Genomic DNA, 17,957 nt, shown 5'->3' on the forward strand with positions numbered 1-17,957 from the left:
GAGAATCGGAAGGACTGGTTGCCGATACGAGAATCGGATAAGACTGGTTGCCGATATGAAAATCGGAAAAAACTGGTTGCCGATGCGAGAATCGGATAAGATTGGTTGCCGATATGAGAATCGGAAAAAAAAAAACTGGTTGCCGATGTGAGAATCGGATCACTTGTTACCGATATGAGAATCGTATTAGGTTGGTAACCGATCTGAGAATCGGATCACTTGTTGCCGATATGAGAATCGGATCAGGTTGGTAACCGATGTGAGAATCGGATCACTTGTTGCCGATATGAGAATCGGATCAGGTTGGTAACCGATGTGAGAATCGGATCACTTGTTGCCGATATGAGCATCGGATCAGGTTGGTAACCGATGCGAGAATCGGATCACTTGTTGCCGATACGAGAATCGGATCAGGTTGGTAACCGATGTGAGAATCGGATCACTTGTTGCCGATATGAAAATCGGATCAGGTTGGTAACCGATCTGAGAATCGGATAGGACTTGTTGCCGATACGAGAATCGGATCACTTGTTGTTAGGGTGTCTGCTACATGAACCCCTCACTAGAATCGGACGCATAACCATCCGAAGTAGTCCTAGTAGTCCTAGCAACCAATGCTTCTTCAAACATCCTCAGATCCTTCCTACATACCACCGTGCCATTAGAAGCGCGTACGCAGTCAGAAGCAAGAATCTCAATGTTTTCATTGGAAGCTAGAAATGTACTTGCAAAAATAGGAGTATCTATACCAACATCTGCCAATTTCTGGGTGTCCTTTTCTGATATAGAACGGGGACAGGGCTGGCAACAGCCTTAGTCATTTCCAGGCTGTTTTTCAGGGAAGACCGTTCGGATTCGCCTGGCCTCCATTGGGAGAGCCTTAGGCCTATGGGGTCGGGTTGGGCAGGATGTAATGAAATGTCCCCCTTCTCCACAATAAAAACAAAGGCCACAGATTCTCCTGTGATCTTTTTTTTTTTGTAAGGACAACTTAGTATGTACGGCACTAATCTCCATAGGCTCCTCATCCATCTCTGTAGGATCAGGGTTCAAATGAGATGTGTCAGAGTGACAAGGCTGACTGTTTAAGGCAGGCTTGGACCATGACCAGGCAGGATCACCATATTCATTTGGTTTCCTTTTTTCCCTAGGTAGCCGGGGTCTGCGGTTACCTGGAGCAGGTTTAGGAGTAGATTTTTGGGAGGGGAGACACTGGGAGTGCATCGCAATTGCAAATGATTCCCAATTGTCTAGGATCGGACTTTTTTCTTGCAGTTTCTCGTATGCCCACGTTTTCATTTTGCCAGAAAGCAAATTAATGGCAGCATGCACTTTAATAAAGTCATTATGATAGGTCCTAGGCTTAAGGATAAATAGGAGCTCACAATCCATACGAAAAAAAAGAAAAGAGGAACGGGAACCATCAAACCTGTCTGGTAGAAGGACAAGAGGTTCTGGGGGTTGAGCAGCAGTAGGCTGTGTCAGTCTGGCCACCTGCTGCGTCAGAGCCTGATTGTCTTCTTTTAATTCAGTAAGTGCGTGTATAACGCAGTTACTTGTTGTGTTAACTGTGTCACCTGAGTGGTCATTTCTGCTGAATCCATTTTATCTGGTTCGTTCAATCTGTAACGCTCCTGCGTTTTATGTATGATGTGGATTTACAGCTGCAGAAATATTCCACTTCAGTAGTCATGTAGAGAAACGCTGAGACACCAATCCCAACTCCCAAAGACTCATCATGTGTGGATGATCTCAATTCAGCAAGTAAATACACACACTCAATAAGATGTTCCTAGAGTGACTTATGTATATAGTAACACAGTGATGATAGGCTGAAGAGACAGGTTGGGTAGAGATGGTAGATGACAGACACTTGAAAGGAAATGTTCTTGAAAGTAAGATAGTAGCAGATGGGATGCAGATAGGTTAGCAATCATGTATGGTAGCAGATGATAGGGTAGCAGGTGAACATACAGGAGAGACCAACCCAGTGCAAGAGCAGATGGTAGTAGGCTCAAGAGCTAGCAATCTTAGATAATGCAGATGTAATAATAGTCCTTAGTATGCAGAGCTAGATATTGTAAGCTTTAGTATGAAGGTTATAGAGGTTTCCCCTGTGGGGTACTTATCACTAGTAGCAATGTAGCAGAGGAGAGGTTCGGCAAGAGCGGATGATCCGGTAGCGGGATACAGGGATCAGCGCAGCGTGGTTCCGACAGCGAGGTATGCTTGCAAGCATGAGAGCTTCAAGACAGGTTAGCATCAAGGCACAAAGCAGGTTGAACGAACACATGTGAGTAAAAGCTGGTGATTTAAATAGCTGTTCAGTCCGGCGCTCAGTGATGATGTCAGCACTCTTAAAGGGAAACACACCTATATGTGCTTCATCTATCTAGGTAGATGGAAAGCACCCGGAAATGATGTGATAGGAGGCACTGAGAGTGCCAGAACCTTACAGTAGCAGAGTTAACGCAGCAAAAGAGGCAATATTGTTGCAGGACACAAATACACTTATAAAAGTATACTCAGATAACACCCCACTTCAATCTGTGGTATTGGGGGGCCACTAGTCTATCACACCAGTTGTACAAAAAAATGGCCAGTAAGTTTGGCACTGTGTGTAGCAGAGTTAACGCAGCAAAAGAGGCAATATTTTTGAAGGATACAAATACACTTATAAAAGTATACTCAGATAACACCCCACTTCAATCTGTTGTTTAGGGGGGCACTGGTCTATCCCACCAGTTATAATACTTTTTTAAAAGTGCTTTTGTCACTGTTTGTAGTTGTAGTATTGCTGAAGAAACACTCACCACACCAGTCACAATGCTGCACAGTGCACAATACAAATCCACTATAATATGCTTTCTATATTAGAAAGTATATTATAAGTGTATTACACATCTATATAGTGCACTGCACACCAAAGAATAGTACACCTATACCAAATACCAGTCCTTAAGGACTTTTGTGGACCTTAACAGAGCGATTTGTGTCACTCACAATCTGTCCCTGGTTCACACAGCCAACCTCTGCCTACACTGTCAAAAGAGACAGTACACCTATACCAAATACCAGCCCTTAAAAGGACTTTTGTGGACCTTAACAGAGCGATTTGTGTCACTCACAATCTGTCCCTGGTGCACACAGCCAACCTCTCCCTACACTGACAAAAATCAGAATGTGAAATGGCCGCCAGGTCAGGTCTATTTATAAGGTAGGGGGTATGTCCATGTGCTGAAATGTCTCAATTGGCTGTCCTGTTCCGCCTGATGGCTGTGTAATGTGTCAAAGTTCTCCCCAATGTAAACTAATATGGCCGCCGTGAGCAACGCCATATATTCGCAAAATCGGCAAGCTGCAAATGAGCAAAGTTCGTCGCGAACCGACCGCCAGGCGAACCACAAGGCCTAACAGCAAATTTACACTGTTATACAAGCTGTACACTTACTAAGTGTAATTTCTTTAGTGTTGTCACATGAAAAGATATAATAAAATATTTACAAAAATGTGAGATGTTCTCCATTTTGTGGGATACTGTAGATGCAAGTAAGGTGGGGCTGTAAAGGGGACTGGGGTGCAAGGAAGGGGGGCTGTCATGTGCACTGGGGTGCAAGGAAGGAGGGCTGTGAAGTGGACTAGAGTGCAGGTAAAGAGGAGCTGTAAAGGGGACTGTGGTGCAAAAAATGGGAGGCTGTGATGGGGACCTGGATACAAGGAGGGGAGCTGTAAAAGGGACTGGGATTTAAGTAAAGGGGGCTGTGAGTGTGACTGGGATGAAAGTAAAAGGGCCTGTAAAGGGGACTGGAATGCAAGGAAGGAGGGCTGTGAAGGGGACTGTAATACAAGGAAGGGTGATCTGAGGGGGACTGAGATGCAAGTAAAGGGGTGCTGCAAAGGGGACTGAGGTGCAAGGAAGGGGGGCTGTGAAGTGGACAGGGATGCAAGGAAGGGGGAGCTGATATAATGGGTGGAGGTCTCTGATGAAAGGTGGGAATGGTTTGATGTGAAGGGGGACAGAGGACATTTAGGTAAAGGAAGCGCAGTGATGTAAAGGGGGATGTAATGTACAATGGGGGGACTTGGATGCAAAGGGAGCTGTGATGTAAAGCAGACACTGAAATGTAAAGGGGCTGTATTCTAAAGGTTGTGCTCTGATGTAAAGGGAGCTGCTGTAATTTAAAGGGGGGAACTGTAATGTAAATGGGGGCTGTATTGTAAAGGGGTGTTCTGTGATGTAAAGAGGGGGTTCTGAAATGTAAAAGGGGCCACTGTAGTGTAAAGAGGGGGCTGATGATGCTGAGGTAAAAGGGGAAACTGTAATGTGAAGGGGAGGGGCTGTGATGTGAAGAAACTGAGTCATGGCACAAACATGAGACTCGGACCTCTGCAGGATGAACATTTTAATGGCTGGACCTCTGGGAATTTTAATTCAATACCTCTGTCCTAGAGTCCATGTCAAGGGAAAGGACAAGTTTACCTTTCATAACACGTTACATGTTACACCTGTATTCAGAGTTCTGTGAATTAGAGAACTACAACTACCATCAACAATTGCAGCTGATGGCAGGTACATTTCTACCTGCAAAAAGATGAACTTAGTCTTTAATCAACACATATTGATGCTGCTAAATTTGGTCTGGGCATCTAGGCTTCAGTGACCTCTGATACATGCTTCTTTTTGCAGGATGCTCAGTGAAATATGATAGTGTTACGTGAAAAAAGGAAAGGTAAAGTCACACGAAACTCTGATCCCCCCCCCCTCCCTAAACACCTACCTGACATCACTCCAGATCCAGTGCTGTCCCCACTGGGAGCTCCGCTCTGCTCTCTTACTGAATTCATGAGCTTTACTGAGAGCAGTGGGAGCCATTGACTCCTGCTGCTATCAGTTAAATCCATTGAGAAGGGAGTGGGAGGGGGTGGGGCCAAGCCGCACTGTGTATTTTTATGGAAGCACACAGCCTGGCTTTAAAGCGCACCTGCACAACTGCCCCCATAGCCAGCGGCTTGCTATGGGGGCACTCGGAGAAAAGGAGGAGTCTAGAGTGCAAGTGGGGGGACCCCAGAAGAGGACTTTGGGGGGCTGCTCTGTGCAATAGTATTCCAAGCCTCCAAATTCAGTTTTTTTTTTTTTCTTGCTGCTGTAATCCAACTTCCTGTAAGAGGATGGCTATGTTTGTTCTCCATGATCACGCTGTATGTAGCCAAATTGGCTATCTCTTGAGATGGACTAAGGACTATGGGCTACCAATGTGAACTGCTCAAAACAGATAGAAGTGAGGGGAAAAGAAGAGGTTTTGGAGCTCAAGAGGGCATTACCAGGAGGCAGAAAAACACAGCAAGAATTGTTTTTATGAAAAATAGAATACAAGGCCATTAAGACCTGGTTCACACTGGTGCAAAATGGAAAACGCACAAGATTCGCTGGGTTGCCTCACATTGCATCGCACTGCATAGCAATCGCATGGCGTTCATGTGCTCTGCTGCGAGTGTCAATGTTAGAACAACGACACCCCGAAACAGATTGCAAAATGCAGTGTGATTGCCAGAATCGTATCCCATGGCTGAGAACACCTATGCGATGTGATTCAGGTTCAGGAAAATAAAGGCTCCTGCATACATTACAAAATGTATGGCTCAAATCGCATTGCACTTATCTCGCATGTGATGTGCACAAGAATGTGGTGCGATTCCTGAGTGTGAATCACATGCATTGTCTGCAACGCACAAGTGTGAACCCAGGCTAAGTACTTGACTTGTATGAGATACTTTTAGAGAACAAGGATATGGTTAAGGGTCACTTTGTTATGTAAATATACCTGATATAATATAAAATAATAATTAGCACAATATTAATCCTCTAAAAGGAAATTTTTAAAAGTTTCTTAAAGTGAATTCTTTTCAACCAGTGTGAAAAAACAAACCTCATTTGCTTTCTTCTTGAAGCATTAAAATTTTACAAGGCTTTAAATGACGGTAATGATGGGATGAATTCCATTATTTCTCTTTCTGAGTTGCTCTGAGAAACCACTCAGCTCAGGATAAAGTCACTACAGGCTGAAGTTCAGGAAGTCTGGAGGAGGGGCGATTTACTATGCAGCTATAAGCTTCTTTGTTGAAGAGGAACCAACATCTGCACATCTGCACAGAAATACACATCGCATTTCCCCGGAGTAACTTTCCTGTCCACTACAAAAAAACTCCACTGAAATAGGAGAAACGCCGGCAGCGCTGAGATTTCCAGGGAATCACAAAGGAGCAAGACGCACCACCATGGAATTTTTTGTATTCCTCAGTGCAATATTGACTAGACTTCTCTTCTTTCTTCACTCATTAGTTGGAGTTTGGAGAGTCACTGAAATCAAACATGACCCTTTGTACTGGCTGCTGGCTCTGTTGAACATTTTACTATGCATTGAAACTGTGCTGACTTTGAAACTTAAGAAAGGAAGAGGGCTTAAATGGTAAGCATCTACATATGTTTGATTTTTTTTTTTTTTTTAAGATGAGAGCTAATGCATTTCTTGCTGAACTTGCTGCCTGTAAGCCGCTGATTGCATCTTAATGGTACCTGGTTGTATTTTATCATCGCATCCTGGTGGATCTGTAATGTATTACTTAGCAATGTACTTTAGGCTGTACCATGGAGTGTAATGAACACATGTACCATAGTGTATGGATATCTTTTACAGTATGCAGTAGTGACTTTTCATGGCAACTTACAGTATGAGTCACTGCTATCTCTCTACCATCTATAGTGACTTAGAAGTGACTAATACACAGAATATAATAAATGTAGTATTGTGCTAACTGTATGTGGGCAGTATTTGGAATTATAGTATTCAGTATATGAATTATTTTTTTTATATTTTTGGTAACTAAAAAAATAAATGTACCTTTATTTATATTTTCAGCACATGCAGTAAAATATATTTACTTATTTTGGTAATTATTTAGCAGTGGAAACTATTTATCCAGTACTTTACTTATTTTCCAAATAAAATATTCCCATCGCACACATTTCTGGGGCAGGGACAAACTATGCAATCATTTCACACAGGTGATTCTTTTCCCTTGCACCCTTTTAGGCTGGGTTCCCACTGATGCGGTCGCAGGTCACAGCAGGGGGTCCAGTGCGTCCCTGTTCACCGATTCACGTGCAAATCAGGTCCGAATTTTTGCCTGCATTTGTACCAGAAACGGAACCAAAGATGCACAGGACCCTTTTCCAATGTGGACCGCGGCCATTCCGGAGCTGTGTGAACCGGCTCCATTGAGAGTTGGTCACACTCTCCTGTCATGCGAATTGGATGCGGGAAGAACCGCATCCAATTGGCATCATTGTGAACCCAGCCTTAGTATTTGAGTTTGCCCAGACTCCATCACTGTCAGCATTATTGTGGCTTAGAGGTTGGCACTTATGCCTTGCTGCTCTGGGGTCCTTGGCCTGATTCCCAATCAGGACACTATCAGCATGAAGTTTACATGTGCTTGCTTGGGTTTCCTTCCAAACTTCAAAGACATGCTGGTAGGCTAACTGGCTGTTGTCTAAATTGGCCCTAGTATGTGTGTGTGCATGCATGTGATATAGGGACCTTGGGTGGTGAACTCTTTGAGGGCAGGGACTCGTGTGAATGTTCCAAACAAACAAACAACCTCCTGCGCTTTATTCTTTTCGCTACCAGAGCCATTTTTTGCAATTTTTTACACACAAGTTTAAAAAAATAATTTTAGGCCTGAAGGTTACATAAACACACAAAACATGATATATTTTCTCAAAGCAGACACCCTAGAGAATGAAATAATGGTAGTTCCAATTTTGTATGTCATTGATATTACCGCAAAGGTCTAGAAAATGCAAATTTTCAGTAAAAAAAACTCATTAAATGTTAATTTTAGGGCAAACAAGCGCAATAAACTTCCAAAATTTTTGGTAAAATATAAAAGATGAGGCTGCACCAAGTAAATAGATACCCAACATGTCGAACCTTAAATTTGTGTGCTCCTGTGTAATGGCAACAAACTTCAGTACCCTATATAAACTTCAAAAGTCCCCTAAAGGTTATCAATTTTGTGTTACGGAGGAGGTCTTGTGCTAGAAGTATTGCTCTCACTCCATCGTGTGCGGCGATATGCAACATGTATATTGCAAGTAACATTTTCATGCATAGGCTCCCCCAACACATGCGTTTATGTTCATATGTGCGTGTATGTGGAAAAACTTTTTTTTTTATGTGCTTGGATGTAACTTTATCTTTTTGCAAAAAATTATAATTTTTATTGATTGGGCTCCATTGAATGTATTGCAATGCAGATATGCGCCGGTACCTGGGATGTGTGGAAGCAAATGGGGGTGAGGGGCAGCTCAGCTGCCTGAATGCATCCACCTGACAGGCAGGAGTCTGCCTGTCAGTTATACACACACAATCCTGATAGCTGCAGCCACCAGATTGATTGTGAAACCCCCGCTGTCAGGTCCGTGCGACGACTTGGCAGCGAAAGGGTTAAAGTGGTTCTCAGATGTTGCAGGCTCTCAGTACTAAACTCCCATCCTGGCTTGCATGGATGGGCCATGCTTTGCTGCCCTCTGGAGACTGGGGTAGTCTGGACAAACTGCAAACAGAAAAACAAACAAAGGGTGCGTCAGCCTAATGCATTATCCTCAAATATCCTTTATTGATAAAATTAAGTGATAAGAAACTATTATAAGTACAAATTGTCAGATTACATCCAGCTTCAGACCCTTGGTACATCACATTACATTGAGGAACAATATAGGTCCAAAAGGCTGACAGGTTTCAAGGGACTTGCTCTCTTTCTCAGAGCTAACTGGGGAAGAGAGCAAATCCCTTGAAATGCATTAGTCTTTCGGACCTTTATAAGGAGCATCAGGTTTTCTTATCTGGGGCCATTGTGGTAACTTGGGAGGCTAGAAATGTGAGAGCTATCATTACTGATTGTTATTAAAAGTGTTGGCTCCTGAGCTGTGATCCTGATCCCATCTTCATGGAGCTGAAAACAAATTTAAAACAGTAGTTCAGATTGTCTAGATGGCTGCTTGCTTGCTTCAGGTTAGTGACCCACTAGGTAGTACTAGTAAAGTCAGGATCAGATTGACAATGATAGATGTAAAAATCCAAAATTTTACAGTTGTTATCGGTATAGGTCATAGGTAATCTTCCAATACAGGCACCTGTTCTGGTGACAATTGTCAAGTTTTGGCTATAGATACTGTACACTTTAGTTGTCTATAGTTGGTAAGTATACAATAGCACAAAATCACTACTGAATCTCAACATTGGTTGAAACCTTTAGACACTGGATCATAATCTAGTCCAATCCATAATCTAGAAAATTACTTTACCCCCCCCCCCCCCCCCACCAAAAAGTATATATTTTCTGAAAGTAGAGACCATGGAAAATAAAATGGTGATTATTGTAATTTTTTGATGTTGCACAGTATTTGTGCAGTTATTTATCAAACTCATGTTTTCAGAAAAAAATACACTAAAAGTAATTTTAGTGCAAATAAACACAATATTATACCTATTTGTTGGTACCCTATAAAAGGTTAGGTTGAGTAAAATGGCCCCAAAATTATTGCTCTCACTCCAACGACCTCATGTGTGGCGCAATTGATGTTTACATGCAAATGCTCGCCCTTTGCTGTGCTTTTTTATGGCATGTACTGTACATGGGGGTGACTGGGCATATTATAATTTTTTTTATTATTTTTATTTATTTTATAATTTTTTTCACTATATTTTTTTAGCTTTATTGCATGTGATAACATGGGCAGGTGACAAGTAGTGATGAGCTCTGTGTTTTGTTCGCAGAACACATGAACAAATGGGGCACTCAGCGGGAAGTTTGCCTGCCGATGAGCGCCCCATAATGCACTGTGCTGTTGCAGTGCATTGATTGCTGATGATTGGCCAAAGCATGCACCTGACCTGTATGCTTTGGCCAATCACAGTACAATGTCCGGTCAGAGCCATGATTGGCCAAAGGCAGGGTGTCTTTGGCCAATCAGGGGTCAGGGGCTAAGTCCACACCCCACACTATATAAGGCTGCTGCTTACACAGCATATAGTGTGTTATAATAGAGATTAGGCAGGTAGTTAGTTGATAGTGTGTTCAGTCAGATTAGTGCAGTCAAGAAACAAACAAAGATAAAATTCCCAGTTCAATTTGCCAACCAGTCTGCTTACCAACCAAATTGGCCTGTCTAACAGTTTGCGTCAATACAGATTAGTGTAGTGTACAGGCATACTCCACTTTTAAAATGTTTGGGTATGTTGTAGTCCTGTGTCCCCTCTCCATGCTGCCCAAGTTTTGTGTTCCTGTCACTTATAGTTCAGGAGCAGTGCCATGCCAAGCTGACCAAGATTTCCCATAAACACCAATGTTAAAGACAGGGAGCAGTGCCATGCCAAGCTAACCAAGATTTCCCATGGACACCAATATTAAAGACAGGGAGCAATGCCATGTCCAGCTGACCAAGATTTACCATAGACGCCAATGAGCACTGAAAGCTGAAAATTGGTCAGGGCAGGAAGGGGGTGAAAGTACCCTGTATTTAGGTGGTTAAGGGGAACCCTATGACAGAATTTTGAAAAAATAAAAAAAAAAGGCAAGGAATTTTTCATTTTTATTGTTTCACTTTAAGCGTCATTAAAATCACTGCTCCTGTAAAAATAATTGTTTTTTAAAAACATTTTTTGCATTGATACATGTCCTCCTGGGCAGTACCCAGGTCTCATACACTTTTTATGGCAATAATTTTCAAATAAGCCTTTAAAATGTGGACTTTTGATTTTTAATGTTCGTGTCCCATAGACTTTGATAGAGTTTGCATGTTCGCTAGAACTTTTTCCCTGTTCGAGGTGTTCTGGTGCAAACTGAACAGGGGGGTGTTTGGCCCATCACTAGTGACAAGTCTTCTTTATGAAGACATTGGAGGTCCTAATTAATTTTCTCTGGAAGCCCTTCACCAGCTCTTAAAGTCGGTACCAAGCTCAGAGCTACAGTGGCAGCTGTAAGCTTGATTTAACCACTTGATACCATTACATTTATTACATGTATATACATACCTTGGTAGACAAGTGGCTAAACTGATTCTAATGGTTTTCTTTTTTTTATAACAAATTGCTCTGTGCAATGGTTTTGCACAGAGCAGCCCCGATTCTCTTCTTTTTGGGTCTCCTGCCAGCTGTAGCCTCCTGCTTTGGGGGCACTCAAGCAGGCTCACTCCTGAGCTGAACTCCTGTGGATTGACATTGTCCATTCACACATAGAGCATAGCTCAGCCCCACTTTCTGTTCTCTCCCCATTGACTCACTGGCTGTGATTGACAGAGGAAACAGAGTCCCAGGGGAGCTGCTGCTCTGAGGCACATCGCTGTGTCGAGATGGGGCTCAGGTAAGTATAAGGGGAGCTTGGGGGGGGGGAGCTGCACCCATAAGTTTTTTTAACTTAATGCATAAAATGCTTTAAAGGGGTTGTAATTAAAATAAGATAAAAAGCCTTCTGTGTGCATCATAGAATGCTTTAAAGGGGTTGTAATTAAGATAAGACAAAAAGCCTTCTGTGTGCATCAGCTGCCCTTAGCCCCTCTCAGAGATGTATAGTAACTAAGTAGAACTACTTCACTACTGTACTTAAGTACCGAAAGGTGGTATCTGTACTTTCCTAGAGTAGAATTTTTTTCTCCTACTTCCACTTTTACTTCACTACATTTTTTCGATGATTTTAATACTTCTACTCTGATATTTTTTTTTGTGCTGCATAGTTACTCGTTACTATTATAAAAATTACCACTGCCAGAACAGTAGATGGCAGATTTCATGAAGCTCAAAACGTGTGTATTATCAGCGCATACGAAAATAAAAGTTACTGTATGTATAAATAAAAGCTGAATTTGAATTAATAAAAAACAATATGATGTTCAAACTTTTGACTTCTTTCTTTAATAACTACATAACACAGTACTTGTACTTTTACTTTCCGTACATGAGTAGCAATTTTTTTTTTCAAAACTACTGGTACTTTTACTTTCAGTACTTGAGTAGCAAAATTTTTAAAAAAACTACTTGCAATACTTAAGTACAAAAAATGTTGAATACTTTAGTACTTCTACTCAAGTCACTTTTTCATTGAGCACTTCCACTTCTACTCAAGTCACTTTTTGATCGAGCACTTGTACTTTTACTCAAGTATGGGTTTCGAGTACTTTATACAACTCTGGCCCCTCTAATACTTACCTGAGCCCCCTCTCTATCCAGTGATGTCCACGAGTGCCTCATCCGTCTGGGACTCTCTCTTTTGATTGGCTGAGAAACAACAGCAAAGTCATTGGCTCCTGCTGATGTCAATCAAACTCAGTTAGCCAATCAGGAGAAAGGGGGAGCGGGGCTGAATGGCAGCTCTGTGTCTAAATGGATACACAAAGCTGCAGCTCGGCTCGGGTGCCCCCATAGCAAGCTGCTGCTGCTACTTGCAGGAAAACAGGCCTCAAAATTGCATCATCCACACATATATAGATGTGAACCTTGCCTAAGACAAAGCATTTTATTTTAGATAGTTGTGGCAAAGGTTAGATTGTCAGGAGATTTTTGCTGTCTATGTCCTAAATAGTACAAAGTAAGGGTACAATTCTAAAACAGGTACAGACAGTAGTGAAAACACCCAAATGGAGTTACAGACAAAAGTGAAAACCTGAAAGAAAGTTTTACCTTTTCCCCAAACTATCCAGAGCTTAAAAAATTGTGAATTTTAGGTTTTAATTGCTCTGTTTGTGCTTGGAAAGTTGAAGTTTAATTGGTTGCTATGGGCAATATATTCACTTTTATAGATGAACCACTTTTGTGGACCTGAAATATTCATACTGTTTGAATTAGTAACAAATAGTTCTATTCATTTACTTGCCAGTATTACAGAATGTCTTCCAGATGCTGCCTAAATGCAGACCATTCACTAAAAAGCAATGTTTGCTTATTACATTAGGCTTTCCACCTTCATTCTACAATGCTGCATGAATAAAAAACCCAGTAGTGGAGAAAAGTTAGAAAATATACTAAACCTCTATTGAGCTTCCCAACTGCAGAGGATGATGTCACAATTTTTCCTTCATGATCCTTGCAACAAGACACTCCCGCACTGTTCAAGATTCCAGAAACTCATTGTTCCCAGGATACTGCCGGATGGTCCATGATGTAAAAGGACCCTACTCTTACCTAGTTGCAGTGGGTGAAAGGTAAGTATATTTTATAACATTTTAGTTTACAGCTATCATGAATCATTTTCTAATTGAGGTGGGAGGCCTAATGTAATAAGCTTGCTTTTAGTGCAAGGTCCGCTTTCAAGAGGATATCTCCCTATTCTCTTAAAAAAAGGCCTTGCAATAAAAAGCAATGAAAATTATGTTTTAGTTGCTTTGTTGCCGACTATTTACGTCGGCAGTAAGCCCCTCACAGGCAAAGCGACGTAGGGCTACGTCGCTAGCCTGTAAGGGTTTTGGGAGCGAGCGCCCGCCGCCGGATGCGCGCTCCCGCTCGGTCACGGACCCCCCCCCGTCCGCCGGGCACTCGCGATCATCCGTGACAGCGGGAAAAAGGCAGGCGGCTAGTGTAAACAAAGCCGCCTGTCAGTCTCCCCTGTGTAAGAATGGTGATCAAACGGTTCTACTATGTAGGACCGTTGATCACTGTTCTTACACATCAAGCCACAGCTAATCACAGTAAGAATCACGCCCCTAGGGACCCACTTAACCCCTCCCTCTCAAAAAAAAATTAACCCCTTCACTGCCAGTGTCCTTTTTACAGTAACAGTGCATATGTATAGCACTAATTACTGTAGTAATGTCACTGGTAACCCCAAAAGTGTAAAAAATGTCAGTCAAGGGTCCGTTCTGTCCGCCCCAATGTCGCAGTCCCGCAAAAAAAATCGCAGATCGCCGCCATTACGCGTTAAAAAAAAAACAACAGAAATTACAAAAATCTTTCCCTTTGTTAGTAAACGCAATAACTTTTGCGCAAACCAATCAAAATACACTTTTTGCGATTTTTTTTACCAAACATATGGTAAAAAAAAAAAAAATTGGCCTAAAATGTTAAAAAATTTAGATTTTTATATTTTTTTGGGGGAATTTCATATAAAAAAATGTGAAAAATATTGTTATTTTTGCAAAATTGACGCTCTTTTTTTGTTTATAGCGCATGATCCAAAAATCACACAGATGATAAAATACCACCAAAAGAAAGCTCTGTTTGTGGGGAAAAAAGGACGCCAAATTCGTTTAGGTACAGCGTTGCATGACCGCGCAATTGTCCGTTAAAGTCACGCAGTGCCGAATCGCAAAATAGGCCCTGGTCAGGAAGGGGGTAAAATCTTCCGGGGCTTAAGTGGTTGAGGAGACACTGTCACCTTGCTAATGCAGCACACAAACACAGTGTCTTTGCAAAGATAACTGTTCACCTCACATTTTTAACCTTGTCTGTGCTCCCCACTGTTCCTTCCTCCGCTACTGCCATCGACCTTACCCAAAGCGACCTTTTCATCTGTGACAGTGTGTGGGCCTAGCATCAATCACAATCAATTACAGTAAACAATAGACTGGCAAACCAAATAATTGCTAGAACTTACAATACATACACTATATTGGCAAAAGTATTGGGAGGCCAGTCAAATTCCTCTACCCCGAATTCGCTCATCCATGTCTTTATGGACCTTGCTTTGTGCACTGGTGCACAGTCATGTTGGAAAAGGAAGGGGCCACCCCCAAACTGTTCCCACAAAGTTGGGAGCATGAAATTGTCTAAAATGTTTTGGTATGCTGATGCTATAAAAGTTCCCTTCACTGGAACTAATGGCCAAGCCCAACCACTAAAAAACAACACCACCCCAAAATTGGAGGTTCTTTCACAAAGCCATCTATACCTCCAAATTGCAGGTCCCAAATGAGGACTTATAAATCCTGAGGACACTGTAAATCAGTCCTCTCCACATGGACTACCCCTGGAACACCTCATCCTGCATGGGTGAGAAGAACCCCAGTGTACTCAAACTGCATACAATCATCCCCCTTCAAGGTACCACAACCCAAACAGTGGGAGAATAAATCTGTAATCCAGGACACATCCCCAGCATCCTGTACATATCCTTCCCATACCAATGTTGAGATCTCACTGTGGGCCATCCTACATCATACCCTAGAGAGGGCATCCATATTCTGGTGTGGCATTTCCAGCCTATGTTCTACCATGAATTTGAATTCTTGTAATGCCAGAAACTATCTGGTTACCCTGGCATTTGTGTGTTTGTTCTGCCTCATCCAGATCAGTGGGGCATGATACAACACCAGACGAAACTTCCTGCCAAAAAGAAAATAGCATAGTGGTTCTAGAGCCATTTGATGGGCTGTTCCGCTTCACTATGGCGTAATATCTCTCAGTGGCTGTCAACTTTCCGCTAAGAAAGATTATGTGAGGTTCCTCTTTATTGACCTCTTGAGACAGAACAACTCCTGAAACCTCACTAAATGCATCCATTTGAACAATAGAATCTTTCCAAAAATCCAGAGCAATCAGCATACTGGCATAAGGCTGTTTTAAGCTCCCGGAAAGCCTCCTCGGTCTTGTCATTCCACTTGACCATGACTGACTTATTACCCTTCGTGAAGTCAGTCAGTGGTGCATCAATAGTTAGGGACAAACCAATGCTAATACCGCACCCTGCCTAAAAAAGCCCTGACCTTTTTCTTGGTGAAGGGGCAGGGCCAAATCCAAAAAGCCTCTTGATTACAATGTACTCCAGGTACTTGGTACTCTACATAAATGGGTAGGGGTACACAGGAAGCTTATTAAAGGTGGGTGCAACAAACATAGCGTCCCCCGACACTTTCTGCTACATCATAATAAGGACTTTAAGAGTTTGGAAGTTATGGTGATCAAATATATCTCTGGTAAGACATTGACAGAGAACGAGAAGTTCGCTCTACTTTGCAAGCATGAAGCTTTTTGGATTTTTAAGTTAAACACGTTGTCCCCTAATGGGTTAAATGAAGAAATAGAAATGCATAACTTTACATAGACTCTTTGCTGCTGGTTGACGGTCCCTTACATATGCAAACTACAAGAAAGAGGGACGAAAGACTAGTAGGAACCAGTAGTGGTCCTTAAAGTGTATTTTTTTGTTTTTGCATTTTTTGCATTTTTTGCATTTTTCAGTTTTAATTAAAATTCTATGATAATTATGGTAGTATGTGATTACGTATACTACCATTGTTTTAAAATGTATCTCCTTCATACATGTTCTTTTGTATCAATCACAACTGGCCATAAATCATGTTCAAATAACCTTAAAGATATGCAATCTGCATGGTTGTTTTTATATATCTTAAACTGTGTCCTTATATTCAGTTGCAATCTGCATTGTTATTTTTCTGTTTATATATCTTAACTGTTTCTTTACATTGATTTTACTGGGGTATTTTTAATGGGCCAAACGTCTCCTGTGTTGCAGATGAAGTTGTTCACGGCAGATGAGCACCAATTACATTCCACCCCCTGGCGTTTGTCTCGGCCGTTCCCGTCCCCTTTTTGCCATAAAATGTCTGGTTGGTCCATCCCATGACATGATTTGACAAGGCGCAGGCACACAAAACATGTTGTCATGGTGATGGGACCATTCAGAATTGGCTTGCCCTCCACCAACCACACTGCTCCTACTGCTTAGGCCTGTCTTGCTGGCGCGGTGAGTAACGTCATTACCGGCCACCTCCCCACAGAAGCTGTCATCCGGTTCCCATCCACGGGCCTCCGGACGCCGCAACAGCTCCCTCATCCGCCTTCCTCACCTGCCGTATTGCCACTCGCACTCCCAGGGAGATGCAGTGGCTTTCTGTACGGAGCTCTAGCTTAGGTTTTGACATATAATCACCTCCCCATGGACACCTTCATCTGTTGGGCAAGTAGACAGGCGCAGCCACAGTGTGTTGTCCTTCCATCCAGTTGGTGTTTCAGTGTTATAATAGCCCTGTTTCTTAGTTTTTTCTGTGTTTTAATGTCTATCTGTGGTGGGCTCCTCTTGCAGGAGACATTGAGCCTAGATAAGGCCCCAGGAGTGACACTGCCATCACTTTTGTGACAAAGCACAACATGTTTTCATTCTTTCAGCCAGAGCAGAAATCTGGGACACTAGGGTGGTTGCTCCCTGATTCTCCTGTTGGTTTCTAGGTTTTGCGATGGCTTTGCTTTGGGCATTGGTGGGGCTTCTAGCAGGTCTTCCACTACTGTATAATGCCCCTCCATATCCACCACGCAGTCCTTCATCAGGGGTTCTCTTTAGCTGACCCAGCGTTGAAGCTCACTAGGAAGCGCCTGAAGATAGTGGTCCATGATAACCCATTTCATAACCTGGGGGACCTTTGGCCTCACCAATTAGTCCCTGGTGAAACACCAAAAAAATCCTGACCTGATCTAACAATTCTCCTTTCTCCTTATACATAACTAAAAGAAAAAGTTTCTCACTGGGAAACAATTTAGGTACAGCTTCAAAAGATGCTTCATGTGGAAATGGCTACTTCTGAAATTTTCTGCGTTTATAATGCAGTAGAAGATTACTTTCTGCTCTTCAAGCATAATCCCCACTGCCTTCTAGCAATTGTACAGCAGACCAGGACAAAGCTATTCAGTATTCCAGGGTGACAGGTTTAGTAGATATTTGTATTTTACAATCCTAGCTGAAAAAACAATACAAATTCTCAAAAAATTATATTTAGAGATCTATAAAGCTCTATCATTCGCATTGATACAGTATATGCATTCACTCACAAATTCAACAAAGGGAATGAAAAATGGAAGATGCCATTTCTGATCTCTCTTTCTGATAATTTTAGATGCCTAGCTGTCATGCTTACTCTCTTGCTAAGTTCGTTTTTTTTTCTGATTTTTCTG

General features: G+C 42.2%; 1 protein-coding gene across 1 annotated transcript in view; it reads left to right on the plus strand.

Moving 5' to 3' along the window:
• Nucleotides 1–6,135: 6,135 nt before the first annotated feature.
• TMEM26 (transmembrane protein 26) overlaps nucleotides 6,136–17,957 on the plus strand; it is a 96,536-nt gene continuing 84,714 nt past the window's right edge. The window contains exon 1 of the mRNA XM_082268456.1: nucleotides 6,136–6,467. Coding sequence (XP_082124582.1) covers nucleotides 6,277–6,467 — 191 coding nt within the window. The 5' untranslated portion in view covers nucleotides 6,136–6,276. The remainder of the gene's footprint in view (nucleotides 6,468–17,957) is intronic.

The sequence above is a fragment of the Pelophylax lessonae genome (assembly GCF_965119305.1).
Source record: "Pelophylax lessonae genome assembly, chromosome: 9".
NCBI lineage: Eukaryota > Metazoa > Chordata > Amphibia > Anura > Ranidae > Pelophylax > Pelophylax lessonae.